We start from the raw sequence: 21,234 nt of genomic DNA, 5'->3' as shown, positions 1-21,234 counted from the left end.
ATATGCCACAAACCCTATAGTTTTTGTCCTCGTATAGATCATTTTTAGGCTAAACCTATTTAATCAATTACATTATCACATATCAATTTAAAATAGAGTTATTCGTATATTCACAGTCACAGTGTCAGATTTGCAGGTGATTGATAGGTTCACCTGTAGTGACGTGCGCAGCCCCGTGTTAATGGGCGCCCGCAAACAGAGGAGGAAGTGAGTGAAGACTGAGAAAAATGTGTCAGACCGAAGGGTAGCACCGAGGCGCGGCCAAAGACGCACTGGACAGCCGCCTACGTTAAGGAACAAGAACGTACCTCCTACCGACCGGATTCAACATTGTCGTGCGTAAAATTGGCACGCACAGGTAAGATTATTGTCATAGCTGTTGTTGTTGTGGACTATTTAATCTTCTTGAACTGCGTGTCACCTCCTTGTTTGGAACCATGGGAATGTAAGTAAGGCGGACATTTTTCCCACCCTAATCCCTCTCCTGCAAAGTTATAGGGAAAAGTCAGATTTACCCCCTTCTCAACAAAACTTGCATTGCTTTATTGTTCACATGAATTATTATTTTGTGATATGTTGGATTCCAGTCATCCAGGTAAGTGGCTAAGGCGGGAAAGGAGTAGTTTTCTGAGAGTGACAAGAGATAAGTAGCTAAATTTGAATACAAAATGCCCCCATATATTTCATGCGTTTTGCGTAATAACACTTTCATAAACCTGTTGCTCATTGTTCATTATGGATACATGGTTCCTGCATGTGTAGTCAATGGAAATAGGTTAGTTTCTCTATTGTTTTGATATACAGATTTGCAGTAGCAGCTCTTGGGTGTGTTGTGTAGGCTAGTGGGGTGTAGGAGTAAGCGGTTGAGTCAGAGGATTTGTTCTCTGGTACTGACACAGCTCTCCTGAGAATATAATTAAAGCACGGGATGTTATAGGATGATGTTATTCAACAGAAATAAGATAATCTCACTTATGGTCAATTCTGGTATGTGCAGGTCGTTGGAAGACGCTTTGAAATGTACTGTACTAATCTGCTCCATTTAAGGCACCTTTTCATGCACTGCTTGTCTTGCTTTTTATCCAAATTATCCAAAGATTTCCTTTTAAGATCATAGACAGTGGCACTGTAGATCCATCATAATTTATGTTAGACAAGTTGGGACTGTCTGAGTGATCCTATTAAACTGATGAGTAATTTTTAGTTTTAGTTTTGACCCTATACTTACCAAAACAAACAAACAAACAAACATGTATATAAACAAGTATACATACTGAATGTTAATCTGGATCTATATCAAACCTAGTATAAGACCATATGTTAACATCAACATTTTTGTCTTGAAAATTACATTCTATCATACAAAAAAGTGTCTGTGTTATCAAATTTCATTTGTGATACCACAGTTAGTATTGTGCCTTTTCCCAAGTATCACAATCGAGTTGTAAATTTGGTAAGCATGACAACACTATAGAACTTGACCATCTAAAGTTGCTGCATCAGTTTCATTTTAAACTCATGGAGTTTAAACTGAAACCCAGAACTAGCCACAACAAAGTCAGGTGGTGCTGAAACAATGAACACTTGAATACTAAGCATTAATGTGAAACTGGTGTTTCTATTGTCAAAGGTGCTCTTTATGTGAACTGTTTTTTTTGCAAGAGCATTATAATACATGTGTAATGCAAATTCTAAAACACACCCCATTATTATGAAATGCAATAATAACTTGGAAACTGTTTTACATTTATTCTTGATGTTTTTTCCCCCTGGCCCACTGATAAGATAAAATTGTAATGATGATTCTATCCATCCCCCAATTCCCCATAAATGTATGTTTTTTCCAGATTCACCGATGTGGTAGACTCTGGACCATTAACTGGACCAATCAGAGGTCTCCATTAAGAGGATACAGGAAGTAGGATATGTCCCAATCAGGAAGCCCAATGGGTGACCAGGCCCCTCACATCACAGAAACCTGCTTTTCAACTGTGCTCCATATATCTGAACCAGGAGATGAAGATTATGAACTACAACACTCAGCCATGCAAAACCAAAACCAAAGCAAAACCTCCACAGAAGAAGAAGTGAAGGAGGAAGTAGGTGATGTGGTTGACAGGTTGGTGGTTCCAAAGACTGTCATTTTAAGCACAGAGAGTCCAGTATATCAGAAAGCAGGCACCCAACAACTTATCCCAAAAAATTTAGCTGTCTCAAGTCGACCCAAAAACAGACACCACACAACAGTGGTTACTTTTCCTGTGGGACTTGAGTTATCCAAAAGTGGAAACGAATCCAAGAGCAGACATTCAGCAGCAGGTCCGGAGGTGCCCTGGGACGAGTATGATAGTGATGGAGAAGGATTTGGGTTTAGGAGGAATCGCAGGAACAAGTCGTACAAAGCAGCAGTGACCGAAGTGGGATTTACAGCAAAAGGCAGTTCAAACATGCTGGAGCCCGTGCAGGAGAGGAGAGCCATCAGCCCAAGTCCATCGAGGAGTCCTGGAAGAAAGGTGAGAGGAGGATCTCAGAGGAATCTAACTAATATATAAACTTAAATATAAAAACATCACACAGAGATTAGGGTTGTCAAAATAGTATCAAAACTTAAAGATAGGACAACCTTCTTAATACTTTTTTGAATAATCTTAATCTATATCATAACTATTGTGAGACCACATGGTAAGATTAAAGAAACAATTATTGTGTTAAAAATTACATCATCTATTGTCTATAAAGAGGAATGTTTGTGTCATGATTTGAAATGTGACAGAAATTATTTTTTATTGTATTTTTTTAAAACATAGATATTTGGCCTTTTGGAGAGTTTATTTTGTGGGTCTACAGTTCTATAGGTCATACTGCAAATAATATTTCCACATCCATGTGGCTTTAACTATTGTTTTTTCCAGTGGTAATGCAGCTTGTTAATTTTTTTTTTCTTAGACAGTTTAGCTTCTATTTTTACACTAACAAAAAATGCGTAATTTAAAAGAAAAGCAACAACTTTAAACCTGGAACAACTGAGACTTTTTCAACAAACAAAACAACTAACTAAACATCTTGATTTCAGTTCTACTTGCACAACCCCTGTGTACTTTTATTACCAGAATCTATTTAGGCATACAAATGTGCAAGTAAATCATTAACTATGTAAATGTATAGCAATATAAAAAAAAAAAATCTAATATTGAATGTGCAACAATTAAATTTAGATTAGCATGTTCATGTGATTTCAGTATTGTGGGTAATCTGGGTGCCTTCAGTTTATTGTGTCATTTACAAATGTTTCCTACATATTTCATATTTATAACACCTGCACATTTGAGGAATCTCTTATTAAATTAGCTTTAGTGTCTGTACTTGAGTTTATTTATAAAGTTGTGTAACATTTCTCAGAAATGTATAATGTAGCCTACTGGTTTAAAATACGGCGATCTTTCTCTGCAGAGGACGCTTGGAAGAAAGAGGAACCAAAAGCAGCGTGGATCATTCAAAGACGGTACGTCATAATGTCACTAAATTTAACTAGGAGCTACACACAACTGGAAAATCAGAATGACCTTTCCATATTGTGTAGGAGCTGATTTTCACAACAGTACAGCAGAGTTACCGTAATTAAATTGTGACTGGTGTGGGAGTCACTAGTGTAGCCAGAGGCAGTTTCACAGTTAAAACTCACCTTACTGGGACTATTGAACTCTAAGAAATATATGTGGCTATTATATCAGGAGATTTCACAATAAAGCAGTTATACTTGATGTCAGTAATACAAGTTCTAATTAATTAATTAATTTACCCAATCCTGTCACAAGATGTATGGCAGTCTAATCCATGTTGTGAATTAAGGATGGTCTGATAGGTTTTTATTGTAGTCCTGATAATACAGATATTGGCTCTGGCTGATATTTACTGATATTAATATCAATAATATTTAAGCCATGCAAGTATAGTAGCAGTTAATTAAACTCACATATTATATTATACTTATACTATGATAGTAGTTTAAACATGTAACCACTTCTTTAGTGTAATTGCTTTTCCTTTTTTATTAGACATAGTAAAAATCTGTAAACAATATACTGAGATATTTTATGGATCACAGTATTAGCTCAGAAATATTTCTCATTAGTGTGAATGAAAGTTAATAAAATATATACTTTTTTATTACCTTATAGTGTGAATAATGTTGTCATAATATTGTGTCTTGTGCACAATAATTGCAACAAAAATCAACCTTGTGACATTGTGCGTGGCTGTCTTTATGCTTCAGTGTTTTAGATTAGATTTGGCTGTGGATTACAAAGATGCATTCTGTTAACATAACAGTTAATTACTGAGTAGCCTGGAGCCTATACTTTTGCCAGCCTAATTTGAAAAGAGAATATGAAGATGAATATGAAGACCATTAGGTGATCTCGGCTTAGATAAAGAGAAAATTAGGGGTAAAATACCACATTTGCTGTGATTATATATTGCTTACCATGTAGCCTATCTGGTAAGTAACCTTTTTTGAAACCCCCCAGCATGATGTCACTGCAAAAGTATCAACTACTGAGATGTAAAATAACAAACAAAAAATATTCACATCTGACTGTATGTAAATTATTTGAAAAAGGCATATTTTAGAAAGTTTAAACTCACAATAAATACTATTCTATATACAATTCTCTGTATTCGTGGGAAACCTTTTGTAATTTTTCTGTACTATGATAAGATTTGAATGTAGTGGGTTGCATAAATAACTTAAATGACTCATTATAAACAAACTAACTACTATTAAGTGTTTCATTCTACTATTTATTTATTACAGCTCATGTTTTTAATCAAAGACATCAGATTTAGACTAGCGTAGTTAGCATAATCAGTTAGTTTCAATATTGTTGTTTCTCATCTATATTTTCTTCACTTCAAAATTAGCCAGGAGAGGCCTAGTTGAAACTGAGAGCACTTTTTGTTGTTGTAGCCACTCCAAGGCTGTACCAGGATGTGAGAGAGCGGGGGCTGCACTCCACAAACCAGGATGAGCTGTTGGATGATTTTGTGGTGGTGGAGCACCCAGTGGAGGAGGAGGACCAGGGCATCGTGGTGCGGAGCTATAGACCTGTTCAGCTCACCTGGAGTCAGCTGCCACAGGTACACCAACAGTCAGGAAAAAGACACAAAACAATATTTCAGATCATTCAACTGAACCAAATCATTCAAAAATCACTGCATGGGTCTGATAACATGGTTAGATTAAGGGTGTACTCACACTTGCTCTTGTTCTGTCCTGGTGTGAGCCTAGTTTAGTCTAGACCTGGATTGGTCTTTTTCCCATACAGCTAGTTCCTGGTTTAGTCACAGTCATTTTAGTTCCAATTTTGGTGTTGGTTGCAAGTGTGAACGCACCCTAGATCATCACAGGCTATTTTTTCTTTCCTTTATTTAATACTGCTATTGCTACTACTACTACTACTATTTCTACCAATAAATAATAAAAAATAATACATAACACATAATACATAGCACATAGTACTTTTCATGACATTCAAAGACACTTTGCTTTTTTTGAAGATGGTGAGTGTAGATGAACTTTTAATTTGGCCATTTAAAATTCTACAATTATAATGTATCTGCCTACTGACTATTAAGTTAGATTTTAATTAATATTGCATGCACTTCTTGAATTTGACCTTTTGCTCAGCCAAAGGTATTTCCTGTTTATCATTCACATCTATTATGTTGGTTTTTGAAGGTGAAAGAGACTGGAATCCTGTCTTTGATCACGCCCCAGGAGAGGAAGCGACAAGAGGTACTGTACATTAATTATATGAGTCTGACCATACTATAACTACCGGTAAACTATATTTTTCATAAAGATTTTTGGCTATAAAGTCTCAACAATCTTGTTTTCTTTTTGATTTGTATTTATATAGTAAACCTCTTTACAATTTATTATTAATTTAATTCTTAATCAGTGGTGGTAAGCTACTGTAGCCACAGCTGCCCTGAGTAGACTAACAGAACTTAAGGCTGCCTTTTCTGATTCACTCACCTGCCACATTCAGACATAGGCATGATGAGTGCAGAGTCTCGACTAAAGACACAATGAGAGTAAGCACGAGACCCCACTACCAAATTTAATAATCCCACATCAGTAACATCTTCCATACAATTCATAGTGATCAGCAATTTAAACTACTAACAGTAAACAACTATTTAAGTATAACAAAATATGATATCTTTTGAATGGGAAAAAGTCAAACTCAAAATGTGTCACGTTAGGAAGCTGAAACTCATGCAGTGCAGAGACTGTTGACATTTCATAAAGTTTAAAGTTTATCTTCTGAGGAGCTCAGAACACAGGGATTTCCATTATAGGTTAAATCTGACATTTTAATAGGATCAAAAGTTATACCAGGAAATATTGGGACATTGATCCATCCAGGGATAGTTTCATCCCTGGGAAACAGTGTAACTCTATCTAGGGCTGACGTTTTTCTTTGTAATGTTTATGAGCAGATGCTGTGTCAATAGCAGTGGTCCACCCCTGTGTGCACTCACTATAGGACCTGAAAACAGCCACACCCTGCCAATGTAATCACAAGCCTCACTCACACAACTATTTGCCTTGCTAGCTTTTGTTTCATAATGAGTTTCTAAGCTGATCTTAAGTTAGCATTTGTATGCAGGAAAGTTTCAACCAAGATAGCACTGTTTAAGAAGTACAATGTAAAAAAAGTACAGTCTTGAATAATTAAAATGACTTGAATTTGTCTCTCCTATATATATGTGTGTGTGTGTGGGGGGGGGATAAAACTGATCCCACTGACTGTCAAACCTATTTCAATCACAATGTAAAAACTTCAATCAATTCTTATATAGATATCAATTTTTTTAGGTTAGCATTAGTCTTTTTGCTTATCTTTCTTTGTGTTAGCCATGTTAGCATGATTAGGTCCAGTTGTAGTTTACTCTGTAGTGCACTTTGGTCTATCTCAAACCGCTAAGCACCCAGGAAGTGCAGGAGGACAGGTGTGTCAGCAGCCCTACCTGAACACACACCATTGTAATTAAAGTATTCAGAACTCAAATCATTGTCATTTGTAGTACTGTTATACTGTGTTCGCTGCTGCCGTAAACTATCCATTCATTTTTTGGCTGCAAGTCAAGACTCAACAAGTCACTCTCTCACAAATCTTCTGCTGTTACTGTTAACAGAAAAATATGAACTTTCCATGCACATAAAATCCAAACATCCAAACTGTAGTTTGTAATAGTTCTAAATGGTGAAGCCTCCTTAGATTATCTAAAAAGTGTTTTTATTTTGTATTTTAGAGGTATTTTAGAGGTATTTTCACTTAGTAATAGTATTATGTAATTACACAAACTGTGAAAAGGACAGCCTAACAGCCAGTGGTTTTCACACCTTTCACACAAAGAACAATCTTAGAATATTTGAATATATTCAGCAAAGGACTGTACCCTGGAAGACACTAGAAATGTGCAGTAAATGACAGATAATCCTAATATTCTAAAGCAGAACACAGCATGAGTTTGGATGTAAAATTGTATCCCAGAGCAATGTAGAACAGTGAACAACTGATCCGTTAACCATTGAAATAGACATTACAGTCAAGTTCTCATTGACAGATCGTATAGCTATGACTGCTACACTGTGGTTAAACTTTCACTGCAGTGAAATGCATGTGATCCTGGCTATTATCTTAACATGTAGGCTACTGAGTCTGCTCTCACGAGCTAATACTTCTGTGCTTGCTTAAAATGTGGTCTGTCTACAGAATTTAAAGTGCATTGACAGTCAAGAATACTGGAATTAAATATGATTCTAAACATGCATAAACTATTGAATAATTGTAATATTAATGTATCTTTTGTTATATTTATATATTGTCAGGCTATTTTTGAGATCATCACCTCCGAGCACTCATACCTCCACAGTTTGGGGATCCTGGTGCGACATTTTAAAAACAGCGAAGCCCTCAAAAAGACTATGACCAACACGGAGCATCACCATCTCTTCTCCAACATTTCGGTCATTGAAGAAGTCAGCAAACGGTGAGGACATTAACATTACACATTTTTAAACCAAGGTCAATTTGGGTGAATGAACAATTCCAGTCACTAAACCAAGGTGCAAAATAGGTCTACATGTGGGAGTTTTCAAACTAGGGTTAAGGTAAAAGCAAAGGGCTGCGATAAATGAGGGTAAAACCAAAGCTTGCAATAGTGTTAGGGGGAAAACTCCAAATAATTTTCATGTACAAAATAAAATCTATGTCAGTTTTCAATTTTAAGAAATATTTCATTTTAGTTGTCCCACATACAATCGATTGCCCCTCATGGTGCCTCTGACTCTTCAAAGCCACAAGGTTGGTGTCTGAAAAATACAAGGCATTACACTTTGTATTTAATTGTGGCCATGGTTGACAACGGCAAGCATGGTATTTACAGAAACTAGGTCTGAATCAGTGGTTTTAACTCTCATGACAAAATTCATATCCCATAATCTACCATTCTACTGTTACCAGGAGGCTTTGAAAAGAAGTAATGATAGTACTTCAGTAAATAAGGTTATACAAGAGCATTATGTTCTTAAAGATTAATCCGGAGTGTGAAGTGAATTCTGCTTATCCAGACCCTTATGTAGAGATTTCTAGTAAAGTAAAACTAGCATTTCCAGTAATCCATTGTGTGTAAAAGGGTCTTGTCTTGGTGATTTCCCACTTAGATTTGGTATCTGGTATAGAGTGTCTGCGGTGGTAGACTTTGCCCTGAGCATGTAGCTTCAGTATCCTGTAGGTCTCATGACATGTCCAAACTTGCTTGTCAAACAGGTTGAGCCACCTCACTGCCTGGATTCCCTCATTTGAAGATGCTAATACTCCCAAGAAAAGCATTTGTTGTCAGTGGGTTTTGCATAAAAATAAAACGTGTTTTGATCGACAATCATACAAATATGGGTGTGGTGCTAATAAGTATGCTGCCTTTTTAATTGAGTTTCTGTGTAACGTCTGGGTAGAGATTGGGGCTGGGTTAGCATTTGGTGTCATTTTACAGTTTTTTGTTTAAATGCCTGGAATATGCATAGGAGTGGTTCAGAACTTAACAAAAGAGTTTGGGCTTATTGAAAAGACTAGTTGGAAAAAGGCAGGTACACTCATTGACTGCCTGGTGAATTTAACCTGTTCTAGAGCCTTGTATAATGCCATTTTAACATTTTAACTGCACAATACAATAAGTGGATTTATCAAATTGCTTTTAATATTGTGATTGTAACCCTAAAAATAAAAATGTGAGCTTTAAATAGTTATTGTCATCTGATATCTGTTTAATTCAAAGTTCAAAGTAAATTTTATTTATGCTTTTTGTCACTTTGAAACTCTGAGATTAGATGATGTCACACTTTACAATCCAAGATACTGAAAACGTAGGAACAGAAAGTGTAATCAAGAATAAAATATTAAATATTAAAGTGAGTCACAAGTCCAAAGAGCAGCCTCCATGTTTCTGTTCCAGCAGTTTGCCTTTTGCCCTCTGGCTCTGATAAAATCTAGTTTCCAATGGTGGCATTACAGGTATGCTCTAACACCATGCCTTTTGAAATCAAGGAGCAAGGACAACTGTTATCAGATCATCTGAGTGTAAATATGCAAAATGTTAACTGCATTAGACTTATCTTAAAACAAGAGAACAAAAATATAGTTAAAATAGCTATGTAGTACTATCAATTTCCTCAATTAAACAATGTTAGGTTACTATGGAGATGGATAATTAGCTATTAAATCAGTACCAATTACAAATAATCCATTTTGCTAACTGGAACCACTTCAGCAAGTTTCCCTGGCAACTAATGGACAATTTCCTAACTCTGTCTTAATAGCTTTAAGTAATTTGTATCGCTATAGTGAAGAGACCAAATACAAGGGCTAAATGCTATATCCACTTGTAACACTTGGTTCATATGAGAAACACATTTATTCTACAGGTGTAAATTAACTATCCATTTACTCCGCTATTATTTCTCTTTTATTTGCAGTTTTTTTGAGGATTTAGAAAGGCGTCACTATGACAACGTAGTGATCCGGGACATCAGCGACATTGTTCAAAACCATGCTGCCCATCATTTTGAACCCTACATTGTGTACTGCTCCAACGAGACCTTCCAGCAGAGGACACTACAGAAACTACTGTGAGCTAACACACACTTTGCTTTTATATTTCAAATTATTTAAAGCATGTATTTAATTGTTTGTTTGTGCATTTCAGGAGTACTAACACAGCATTTAAAGATACACTGAAACAGATAGAATCAAGCAGTGAATGCGGAGGCCTTCCTATGATCTCCTTCCTCATTCTTCCCATGCAGCGGGTCACCAGACTGCCACTGCTACTAGATGTAAGTAAACAAGAGGTTTCACAATGGCTATCTATCTGACAAAATTATACTGCCATGAAGGTTTAGTGGCATATCAGCTATGCACAATTGTGCATATATTGGGCTGCACAATATATTGAAAAAGTATATTGCAATATGGATTAATGGAAAATTAATATAACAAACTCATAATTTTTAAAAATAAAACTCAGCATGCACATCTAAAAGCTTGTAGTGAGTTAAAGGTCCTATATTACTCAAAATTGATTCTTGTGAACTTTAAGCCACATTATAATGCTGTTACCTCATCAAAAACAGACCTGGAATTGTGTTTTGTTTCATTCACATATGCTTGAGTAACCCTTTATTATTAGTCTGTCTACAGATACAAAGCTTCAAATTAACAGCTACCATTTATCTTTTTGTTTGCCTTGTGAGATTGCCAATTTTTGTGAAGGTGGACAGTTTACACAGTGGCCTTCTTGTATTACCATATGACATCACAAGGTGTAACAGTGTTTTTTATTTGAGAGAAGAACACAGCCTAAATATGCAGGATTTGTGTGTTGAACATGTGTGAACAAACATTTTAACATAGATCAGAAAATAGTGTAACATGGGCCTGTTAATGCAAAATTTGTTGCCACTGCTGATTTGAATTCACAAGCCACTCAACCTTGTACTTGCAATAGACTCTATACTATACATTTATATATTTATTTATATATTGCTATCTATTTATTTATTTTATTAACTTCAGATCTTACCAATATTTTGTGAGCAGACTTTTTTTGTAGTGTGCTTGCTGTTACAAATCTTAAAATTGTATATTATGTCTTTACACCAAAAGCATTTTTCTCTCTCCACAGACAATTTGCCAGAAAACTCCAGACAAAACAGCTGAGTACTTTGCGGCAGTCTGGGCTTTTCACGCCATGAGCAAGGTATGAAGAGAAAACCAAAATGTATTACCTCAGAATTAATTATCACGTAATCATTTTCATCTTAAATGCCATGTCAACAGTTGGTCACAAGCTGCAATGAGCGGGCGAGGCAGATGGAGCGGACAGAGCAGATGTACACTATACAGAAACAAATGGACTTTGGAAAAATTAAGGTAACAGTCATAGTTCTTAAGAAATATATTTGAAAAAGTAAAATGATTCAAAATGTGAGTAAATCTAAATTATTGTCTGTTGTGGTAAGGGCTGGGAATTTAAATTGGTTGATGTCAAACTCTTAAATGGGGGGCAAGAGTCAGTGTTCCTATTATATTGCTTTAAAAAATTACACATTAATTATCCAAGGAATTATCCTAGAACATAAAAATAAACAAATATTTTACCTTACCACTTCTTTTTTTCTAACCCCCCAAAAAATCTGGGCATAATTAATAGACTGGTTGTCTATGACAGGTTGGCCTACTCCTTTTTCTGAAACACAGTTAAGATATTTAAGATTTTATCAAAACATTTAAATACATTTTTCCTAATTTGAAAAATTTAAAGGTTTCAAATTTACTTCCTGGTCATCATGACATGCCAAGGAAATCTATAAAAGTTAATTAGCAACCACATTGTACAAAGGGGCAAAATTTCTCTAATGTACATAGAAATTAAATTATTGAAATTATTTATAAATTATGAAGTTATAAAAATATTAGAAAACACCTTTATTTAGTTTAAATCATGTTTAAAATATCAGAATAAAATGTTTTTTTGCATGCAAGTTGCACCAAACATTTGGATAGAATTCTTCGTAGTGTGATGTTATTTATATGGAACTCTTTAAAATAGAAGTGTCTTCTTCCTGTAATTTTCAACATTTTTTTCAGCTTTTCTTCACAAATTGCTTCTTGATTGGTGTAAACCTTTAATTTATATTTATAACAGGTATTATCCCACGAAATTAAGCCGAAGTTATAAAATCATCAAAACCTGTTGTATGCTCACCATCAGAGGGCAATAAAACTTTCCAGTTTATGTCTTTTGGGAGCTGTGTATAAGTGCGCTGTTCAAACTCACTTTTAATGTCTTGTGTGCGCAGCCGTTCCCTCTTATTTCGTCCTCACGTTGGCTCAGGAAATGTGGAGAGCTGACCATGTCCCCTGAGGAGCTTAGCATCTGGAGAGCCTTCAGCCAGAGGAGCTACTACCTGTTTCTGTTCAATGATGTGCTCATAGTCACCAAGAAAAAGAGGTAAGGAGACTGTTTACATGTTTAGACATAACTACAAAATGCAACATGGCTATTTTTATTTTACATTACATCAAAAAGGGCTGTGCCGAAATATCAATATATATCGTATTACTCATTTTGATACAGTATTGATAGTGCAGGTTGCTCAGTATATTGCCTTGAGAATTTTTTGTACATATCACAAAACTAAAGCAGCACTTCAATTTTGTTTCATATTTAGTGAAAATAAACATGCTTATATAATGCTGGTGGCATATTGACCGTCTTGTTTAATTATTTAAGTGGATTTGATTGACAGAGTGAACATGTCATGTAGTGATTTAAGCAAATTGTGAGGTAATATGCAATTGTTCCTTATAAAATAGCGATATATTGCAGAATGTAATGTGCAACATGTTACTTACGACATATATGAGAATTTACATTTATCAGAATTATTGTATAGTTGAATTATGAGAGACTATCATTTCCAGTTCTAGTTTATTACTACACTAAAAACTAAAGTCCTTATAACATAGTTTAGTGTTAAGACTAATTTAAGAACAGTGGGTTCATTTTCTTAAGTACAAAACTACAATGTCTTCTGAACCTCTGACATTTTTTCCACTGTACCTTGGTTAAATATATATCCTCACCATCAGAGGACTTTGATCCTAATGTGGTTTAGATTAGGCACAGCCAAATTGTCATTTCACCTTCAAACTTGAAACACATGCATTACAAATTTCACTATGCACTAAACATGCTTGCACATGCTAATAAGATGTGTATGCAGACAGCACTTATTTCAAGTGGCTCATATTGGATGGCTTTTTTTGTTTGTTTATTTTTATTTTGCGAGAACGTCAACCAGGATGGCCAAATGTGGGAGGTGGTAACTTACACAACATAAATTTGTGGAACATCTCTCCCAACTTTTCAACACAATTTTACACATCTTACAATAATATAGTAAATAATATTACAATAATAAAACAATAACCTACACACGATGTATTGTTTTATACAGACAACTGTTTTCATTAATAATAATTATTATTATGTATTAACTAATAAATAAATAATAATAAAAACACAAAACCTTGGTGTTTGGTTGGTAAAGTTAGGACATTTTGAGAAAAGACATCCAAAGAGGGGACAGAGAGAGAGGATGGGTATTGTGCACACATGCTTGAGATTCTTTAAAATCTCCCATTCAGCATGTTGTCCACTTAGACTACTGCTTTCTGTTTTGAATTAGGGAGAAACTAAACAATGTGAGCTTACAGAGTGGAGCTCCACACAACAGTAGACCAGTCTGAGACCATTTAGTCAAACTGTCATTAGGTGTATTAGTCAGGAAATGCCATTAGTGGAGATGTCACATTGTCAATTATTTATGGTAATAATTTTTGTAAGATTTTAAGGTTGGTATTGACACAGTATTTCACATCACCATCTACCCTACTCACAGCCTTCAGAATCTTTTGCTGCTTTTAATGTACTACTCATGTACTACTACTAAAATCATTGTGTCCAGATGACCATACCATTTAAACCTTTACTGTTATATTATTTTGCATCTACAAATTAAATCTACATTTTATCAGCTGTGATTATGTTTAAATTACATGTTTATAGTAAGAAAACATCTGAAATTTCAATAAGTAACATGTTAAGAAATAAAATGAGTCGCCAATTACAACTGATTATATTGAAAATCTCAAGCACATTTCGATCTGTCTTCTTGACGTAACAAATACATTTTGGTTTATTTGCAGTGAGGAGAGTTTCGTGGTGACGGACTATGCTACTTTGGAGAATGTGGAGGTAGAGGTACCTGAAGATACAGATGGGAAGACTGGGTCTCCACCTCCAAAAAACAGCCACTTTCTCTCCTTCAAACTGCTCATGACCAAGAACAGTGACGGGAAGGCAGAACACATCCATCTAGTGGCTGACTCCAGGTACTGCAACTCTCATGTACCGGTATAAATATTAGTGTGAGGATTATTTAAAAAAGAAGAAATAATGTGAATTTCGATTATCGTCAATGTTGACAATGAAAAGAAATATTAGTTAAAACAATTTAACCTACACTATGATAAGTTAGATTTAGTTAGGTTATTCCATACTACGTGTCACTAATCTCCCAAATAATTAAAATTTTGGGAGTGTACATTACATCTACTTCAGATATGGTCACTTTTCAAATATGTTCCAATCCCTAATCAAATCTCAAATGTGAATTAAATGTAAAGAAAATAAACAGAACAATAATGGTAGATCAGAAATTCTATACATTCATTAAGGCTAAATTTTTTCATTACTGATTAGGAGTATAGCCTAATAGTTTTGCCCTCATATTTCTGAGCAGAAACTGTAGTGTTGGTGTGACTAAAACAATTGTTTGCATGTCAAGAGTTGAAAATAACTAGTGTTCCCAGTTATGGTTTTACTGGCTCCAATTTCTTCATAGGTGTTAATAGTTACTCACAAGCTATACTTTCATTAAAAAAAAACAACTATTGTATGTACACTGCCCTCTTCTCCCTTTACAGCACAGTGGACGCACAAATCCTTTACACTCATTCTGGCCCTGGTACCTCGTCCCACTTATTTAGAGAAGATATTTTTTTTGTTGATGCCATGAATTTTTAAAAAAAAGTGATTTTTTTTTTTCTTCTTCACACATGGGGTGTAATCGCCCTCTATGATTTTTAGTCTTTCATTGATCACAATGCACATGGTGTTTTGTGGTTATCATATATGAGCTTAGATACTGACCCTCCATGGCCCAAAACATTCAGTGTATCTGTCTTTTCTACAATTTGAGATGGTCACCCTAATAATGATTCAAATTTGGTACCTGAATTGTCTATAGTTAATTAGACCTATGCCATTTGTTTCATTATGTCTGTGGATTTCTAAAACAGGGTGAAAGATGCACAACTATCCTCACACAACCCCTCTCCGCTGTCCCTTTAAAATCTGCCGGTGTCAACTAAGGCCACCTCAGCTTTAACTGTGTCTCCCTCTACTGGCAGACATGTTGGTTGCACATAAAGTAATGGACTTCTGTTTGTTTCCATGTCTCTAGGGCGGATCGGGCTCGGTGGATTGTTGCTTTATCGGAACATAAACACGCCGGCGTCTTCACTTGTAAAGATGGTAAATATGGATTTTACTTGACGAAGTTTTAAGCCCCCAAAGATTTTACAGATGAAAAGTGGTTCATTGTATCAGGAACTACAGAACACAATGTACCACACTGAAAACAGATGGTGGTCATCTTTTCCAATTCAAATTAGTCTGTGACTGCTTAACATGCAAACTTGGAAATCCACAGTCCTCACTCCCCTTTCACAAATTCCTCATAGGGTGTAAAGCTAATTTTATGTGTTGATACCAAAATTATTATGACTAACCCGATTCAATAGTATTGTGTATACTGAAATTGGATCAACTGAATTCAAGAAGAAAAAAACTGTTGTACAGTGTGGTTGTGACATTGGTTCAAACAATAAATACAATAAGAAGCAATAAATTTAACTAGAAATATTTACCACAACCAGAGAAAATCTTCCTCACATTAATTTAATTGCTAATTCATGCATCAATCTATTTTCAGGCCTTCCCCAATATGAAGCTACTAAAGCCTATATGCCAAAGCAACCTGATGAACTGGGATTGCAGCAGGCTGAACTTGTAATTCTTCTACAAAAAGATGATGGTAAAGATACTGATAAAAGCATTTTCTTACAATTGTGATTTAAATTGCCTGAAATGCTGTTTGTAGGTTGGTGCTTTGGAGAGAGGATGAGAGATGGAGAGAGAGGGTGGTTTCCTGCCAGCTGTGCGACTGAAATCACTGATCCCACTGCCATAGAGAACAATGTGCAGCGTATGAAGAGGCTGCGAAAGGAGACCAATGTTTAATATGAACTGCTAAATTGGATGTCCATTTTAAACTGAACTTTTCAATTTACTCCCATCTCAATGGGAGGATTCATAATGTGATGTTATATTTGTGTATGACCATTTTAAGCTGAAACGCCAAGTTTTATTGCTTTTGTAAAATAGTATTTCACTTTATCATCGTGCTCTACAGAACAGAGTCCTCATTGTGCAGTTGCTATGGTTTATAACAGACCTCACTGAATACCTGCTGTGTGTGAATACTTATTTGTACTGAGTTGTATTAAAGAAATATTAATCATAAGAGATATAAGCATTCAAACTGATTCAAAAGTGTATCTAGCCCCTACATTTTGTCACTGCATTTGTAAAAATCTCATTGCATCTTGAGATTATTACCATTAGTATAATTGTTTCTTCTCTGAATAAAAAGACAAGAGTTTTCTGGTTTCTGGACTTTTATTTGAGCTTGCATTTTGTTAAAATGTTTGAATACATAAAAAGTTATTTAAAAATGTCAAACTGACCAGATATCAAATCCCATTTTTTTCTTTAAAAACCATTTGGTGTAAAAACTTAGAACAGATTTAGAAAAACATCAGCGGTTTCCCCAAAACATTTTGTAACTGCCACATAAAAATAATGGAGAAAAAAAGCAGGTCTGCATAGATTCTGCAGGCAATCAGTGTAATCTGGTCGAATGCATGGTGCAAGCTTGTGACGTTGTCAAGTCAATTCTTTTATTGCTCAGATCTTGTTTGATGTTTCTTGTTGACAAAAAACTGTAAAGGAGGCACAGGTCATGGACAGGTCCTCTAAATGCAGTTTTAGACCTGTGAAGGTGTAACTTACCCGGACGATGGTAAAAGATGGTAGGTGCCGGTGGGCAGGATGTTCCTACTCAGCCCCACCCTGGGCCTCGGGAGCGGACGTCTTCTCTGCCGATGGGTCACCTCCTGTCTTGGCCTCTTTGTTTTCCTGGCCGGGTTTGCCTCCAGTCTGTGGGCGCCTGCGGCGGTAGTTGACATTACGGCGGTAGCGCCTTTGGCGTTGCTGGTTGTCACCACCTTCACCCTGGTTCTCCTTGTCCTCCTCACCGTCCCGCACCGGTCTGGGACGGGGTGGACCCCTGAACAGAAGAGCAGAGGGCTATGAAGGCCTCAGCCAAGGAGCTATGCAGAGCAAACACCACAAACCATGCACATGCAAAATTCAATCTGAGAGGAAGGGATAATACAAACAAGACAATTTGGGTGCAAGCGTGACAGCCAGAATCAAGCTAAAAAATGTAATTTTCTGAAATTCCTTTTGCAGCTTAAGATAGTCTTTGTTTAGCCCTTGCGTCATTGAAGCAAACATGCAAACCTTGGTCTGAACCTTGGTCGGAAGCCTCTGTAGTAGTTGTTCCTCACTGGTTTGTTGCCCTGGTCTGCACCTCCCTGGTTCTCGTCACCTTCACCTCCCTGAAACCAGATACACCACACTTGTCTCAGTGGGGCTCTCCAGAGCTCAACAAGAAAGTGCATAAGGTTGGGAGTCTTATTTAGAAAAGTGGCTAGACCCCCGATACACCAAGAGTGATTTGTGAACCACGGTAAGAGTCGAGTGGAGAGGAAAGACAGAGTTTGTCCAGGAGAGCAGCCTCTGGTGGCGTACCTCAGACATCTCTCCGCGTGGTGGGTTGGTGTATGGGGGCCGACGGCCGTATCGTCTACGTACAAAGTATGGCGGGTAGCGCCGTCTGCCAGGGTATGCAGGCCTTCGCTGCTGTGGCTGTCCGTCTCCATCCTGGGGGTCTCCAGCCTCTCTGTTTTTGTCACGGCCTCCGCTGCCAGGCTCTCCCTCCCCGTCACTCTGGTAGTTCTCGGGGTAATCCCCGCCGCGTGGTGGGCCCCTCCTCCTAGGGTAGCGCCGGTAGCGGTTCCTGTCAGCAGCATACTTGCTTCCCTGGACTGCAACACCTCCAGGGCCAGTGACATTTGCTGCCTCAGCTCCCTGTGACAATGAGAAGACATTTACATGAAAATTCACATCATCTTCTACATTAAATTTATTTATATATAACATAAATAAATATACAACAAATATATGCTATATATTTATTTATTTCATGTTATAACATACCTTCTCCCCCTCAACAACATCAAATTCCACAGTCTCTCCATCTCCTACACTGCGGAGGTATTTCCTTGGGTTGTTCTTTTTAATGGCGGTCTGAAAGGGATAGTGCATGTGAGAATATGTCTTCTGCAAATGAAGTGCAGTTGCCATTGTGTAGAACGCTTACTTGGTGTACAAATACGTCCTCTTTTGTGTCATTCCTGTTAAAAAAAAAAAAAAGGAAAAAAAAAAGACATTTTTTAGATTTTGTTCTAAACTAAACTTAGAAAGAGATTGGATTCATTAGTGCTACAGAGAACAGCAGCATGGGCAAATTGTATGGCCCGCTCTGTAAGCAAATGAGAGTCATAATAGGATTTCAGTTGTCTTTGAACACAGTAGTCATCAGGTCTTCAGTAAACTGTGGTGGGCTGGAGATCCACTCACCTATTGATGAAACCATAGCCATTCCTGACGTTGAACCATTTGACTGTACCCAAGACTTTTGTTGCTGTGAAAACAAAGTTAACATCCAATTAGTATCACAGTGAAAACATGTTCTAAGAAAAGTAATTTAATCTAAGGGCAACAGATGATGAAAATGTAACCATGTCACTGTTCAAGCTTGAGGTAAATTTAACTTCCAACTGTTGCTCTTTTTATAGTCAGATGCTTGCTAGGCAAGTGCCAGCTGTACTCGAGGGGCTTGAATGAGCATTTCAGGAGTCACATAATACTGTAAGCATTGTCATTGTCTTCAGTATAACGCCACTTCACATCTCATGTTGCTGTGATACATATTGCTAAAAACGCAACATGTGTGTGTCGAGTGTAAACACACGGGTTTACTTCAGACCCACTGCCCCACTTCAGCTGCTCGCGTTAACCACACGTGGTCGAGTCGAGCCCGGATACGCTAAAGCTGTAAAGCCAGCTGGAGGTAGCATGGCTAGGCTTTTAGCTTTGAGGGCCATGTGGTTGGATTTACGCCAGGAGTGAACGAATAGTGGATTTGGCATCGTTCTTATAGGCAATATTCACACGGAAGCGTGGTAAGAAACAAACACATCCAACTAAGTTTAACTAAATTGCGATACAAATCGCTGTGAAAACCACGCGGCAGACATTTTGGGTGGCCTTGCCTGCCTCACAGCCATGTAAATAGCCCATATTAGCCGGCTAGGCTAACATAGCATCGTTAGGCAACGACCTGGCATGGTTTAGAGACATCTAGGCCATCTCGACTGGCTAATTCTTGATTTCTGTCCAAATTTTTCAGTTGTGGACCAACCTATTTTATTTAACACGATACGTTATTTTGATCCGTAAACATTAACGTGTAACCATGATGCGAACAAAATAAAACCCAAATATTGAGTCAGACTCGGTTATGAACAAAGACGGATCAGCTGCTAATGCTAACACGCAGCACTGGTAGTGGTGCTCAGCCGGCGTGTTGACCAATACTGTGGAAAGTCCTAATAAAACTAACTGGAGGGTAAATAGTTAGTAATCATCCAACTCATGACTAATAGGTGATTAGGCCAGGAATCATGATTATTCTACGAGTTAGTAAAACCATCAGCCACTCGGAGGCCGATACATACCTGCAAATGACTAACAGTAATATTACTCGTTTCAACACGAACATTATCTCATCTGATTTATTTGAGTTACATTAGGACATCTGTCATTTTCTGTGCAAACGTGACATTTTCATAAGATATGTAATTTGGCAATACAAATTTTATTTGGTCAGAATTGCCACACTACTGACCATAATCACAATAAACGTTGTTATATAAAGACTTATTTTCAAAACAACGTGTGACTAGAGTTCACTCTGTATTAACGGTTAATCAAAATTAAACCCCATGTAAAATCGTTACAATTTCTTTTTAATGATCTTTGGATGTTAATTTTGATCTGGAAATAATGATTAGGCATTGCCTACACGTCCCAAGCCCACACTACGTTAGCGTTAGCTCAACTGGCTAACTAGCTCGTCTTCAGCAGCCTTACCGATGACCTTCTTATCCCCCGCGGAAGCTGCGGCTGCCGGGCTGGATGGGCTCTCCGCATCGGCAGCAGGCGGCGGTGGTGCCTGCTGTGTCTCGGCCTCACTGCTCATTGTTACTACTTGGTTGGAAATGGCTTCTCTGCCGGCGGCGGCGGCTCTCTGCTGTGTTTCCCGGTGCTAGATGGTAACCTGGGCCGGCGGTGGTGGGGGCTACTGCCTTCGGGCTCTCTGCTTTCCTCTTTCCGCTCCCGTTGCCGATCGAACTGGGCAGAATACAAAACTGTGCCGGGGAATGTTCCCGGCCGAGGGCCCGCCTCACTCAGCCTCTGATTGGTGTGATGCTGTAACGGAAACAAAAACGTGTTTGGATTGGCTTAGACAGCTGTCATTCAATCTCCGTCTACAGCTCCTTAGTGCTAATTGGCTGATGGTAACTGTACCTGCTCTTTGTATCCGCCCAATGGTGATGTCAAAGCCAGACAAGCCAGACAGATAACCAAGTCTGTTTTAAAACAGTTTTCATGTTTCTAGTGCTCTTTTGACCCCCTTTTCGATATTGCCTTGGCAGAAGTCTGAACTTATTATCCAATAATAGTTACTACTAATGGTTACTATCATATTATTGGTTTAATTTTCCA

General features: G+C 37.2%; 2 protein-coding genes across 6 annotated transcripts; one reads left to right on the top strand and one right to left on the bottom strand.

Moving 5' to 3' along the window:
- Nucleotides 1-222: 222 nt before the first annotated feature.
- arhgef16 (Rho guanine nucleotide exchange factor (GEF) 16) lies at nt 223-16,840 on the top strand. Of its 2 annotated transcripts, none has more exons than XM_020929567.2 (15): nt 223-358; nt 1,848-2,513; nt 3,451-3,502; nt 4,967-5,136; nt 5,738-5,794; nt 7,901-8,061; nt 10,043-10,195; nt 10,273-10,402; nt 11,251-11,325; nt 11,406-11,498; nt 12,428-12,579; nt 14,340-14,525; nt 15,659-15,729; nt 16,190-16,291; nt 16,358-16,840. In XM_020929567.2, the coding sequence occupies exons 2-15, from the start codon at nt 1,926-1,928 to the stop codon at nt 16,495-16,497; spliced, it is 2,130 nt and encodes a 709-aa protein (XP_020785226.1). In that variant the 5' UTR covers nt 223-358; nt 1,848-1,925; the 3' UTR covers nt 16,498-16,840. The 2 variants fall into 2 exon arrangements, with proteins under 2 accessions (XP_020785226.1, XP_020785225.1); XM_020929566.2 differs by having other exon boundaries at nt 329-445.
- A 76-nt stretch (nt 16,841-16,916) lies between these two features.
- ybx1 (Y box binding protein 1) lies at nt 16,917-20,875 on the bottom strand. Of its 4 annotated transcripts, none has more exons than XM_020929568.2 (8): nt 20,599-20,875; nt 19,024-19,087; nt 18,764-18,797; nt 18,601-18,690; nt 18,133-18,471; nt 17,842-17,939; nt 17,329-17,605; nt 16,917-17,258 (listed from the first exon to the last, which is right to left on the bottom strand). In XM_020929568.2, exons 1-7 carry the CDS (start codon nt 20,705-20,707, stop codon nt 17,374-17,376), a joined length of 966 nt encoding a protein of 321 aa, XP_020785227.1. In that variant the 5' UTR covers nt 20,708-20,875; the 3' UTR covers nt 16,917-17,258; nt 17,329-17,373. The 4 variants fall into 4 exon arrangements, with proteins under 4 accessions (XP_020785227.1, XP_020785229.1, XP_020785230.1 ...); XM_020929570.2 differs by having other exon boundaries at nt 17,854-17,939; XM_020929571.2 differs by having other exon boundaries at nt 18,196-18,471; nt 20,599-20,874.
- Nucleotides 20,876-21,234: the final 359 nt, after the last annotated feature.

This window comes from Boleophthalmus pectinirostris, unplaced genomic scaffold (genome assembly GCF_026225935.1).
Source record: "Boleophthalmus pectinirostris isolate CB_2022bp ecotype Guang Dong unplaced genomic scaffold, ASM2622593v1 HiC_scaffold_8, whole genome shotgun sequence".
Lineage (NCBI taxonomy): Eukaryota > Metazoa > Chordata > Actinopteri > Gobiiformes > Gobiidae > Boleophthalmus > Boleophthalmus pectinirostris.
This window is presented reverse-complemented; position numbering and strand designations above follow the sequence as displayed.

Coding starts and splice junctions, on each gene's coding strand:
- arhgef16 (XM_020929567.2), top strand. CDS start 1,926: ATGTCCCAATCAGGAAGCCCAATGGGTGACCAGGCCCCTCACATCACA. Junction 11,326..11,405: donor CTTTTCACGCCATGAGCAAG/GTATGAAGAGAA, acceptor CCATGTCAACAG/TTGGTCACAAGCTGCAATGA. Junction 12,580..14,339: donor ATAGTCACCAAGAAAAAGAG/GTAAGGAGACTG, acceptor GTTTATTTGCAG/TGAGGAGAGTTTCGTGGTGA.
- ybx1 (XM_020929568.2), bottom strand. CDS start 20,707: ATGAGCAGTGAGGCCGAGACACAGCAGGCACCACCGCCGCCTGCTGCC. Junction 19,088..20,598: donor GGGGGATAAGAAGGTCATCG/GTAAGGCTGCTG, acceptor TTGTTTTCACAG/CAACAAAAGTCTTGGGTACA. Junction 18,472..18,600: donor ATGTTGTTGAGGGGGAGAAG/GTATGTTATAAC, acceptor TCATTGTCACAG/GGAGCTGAGGCAGCAAATGT.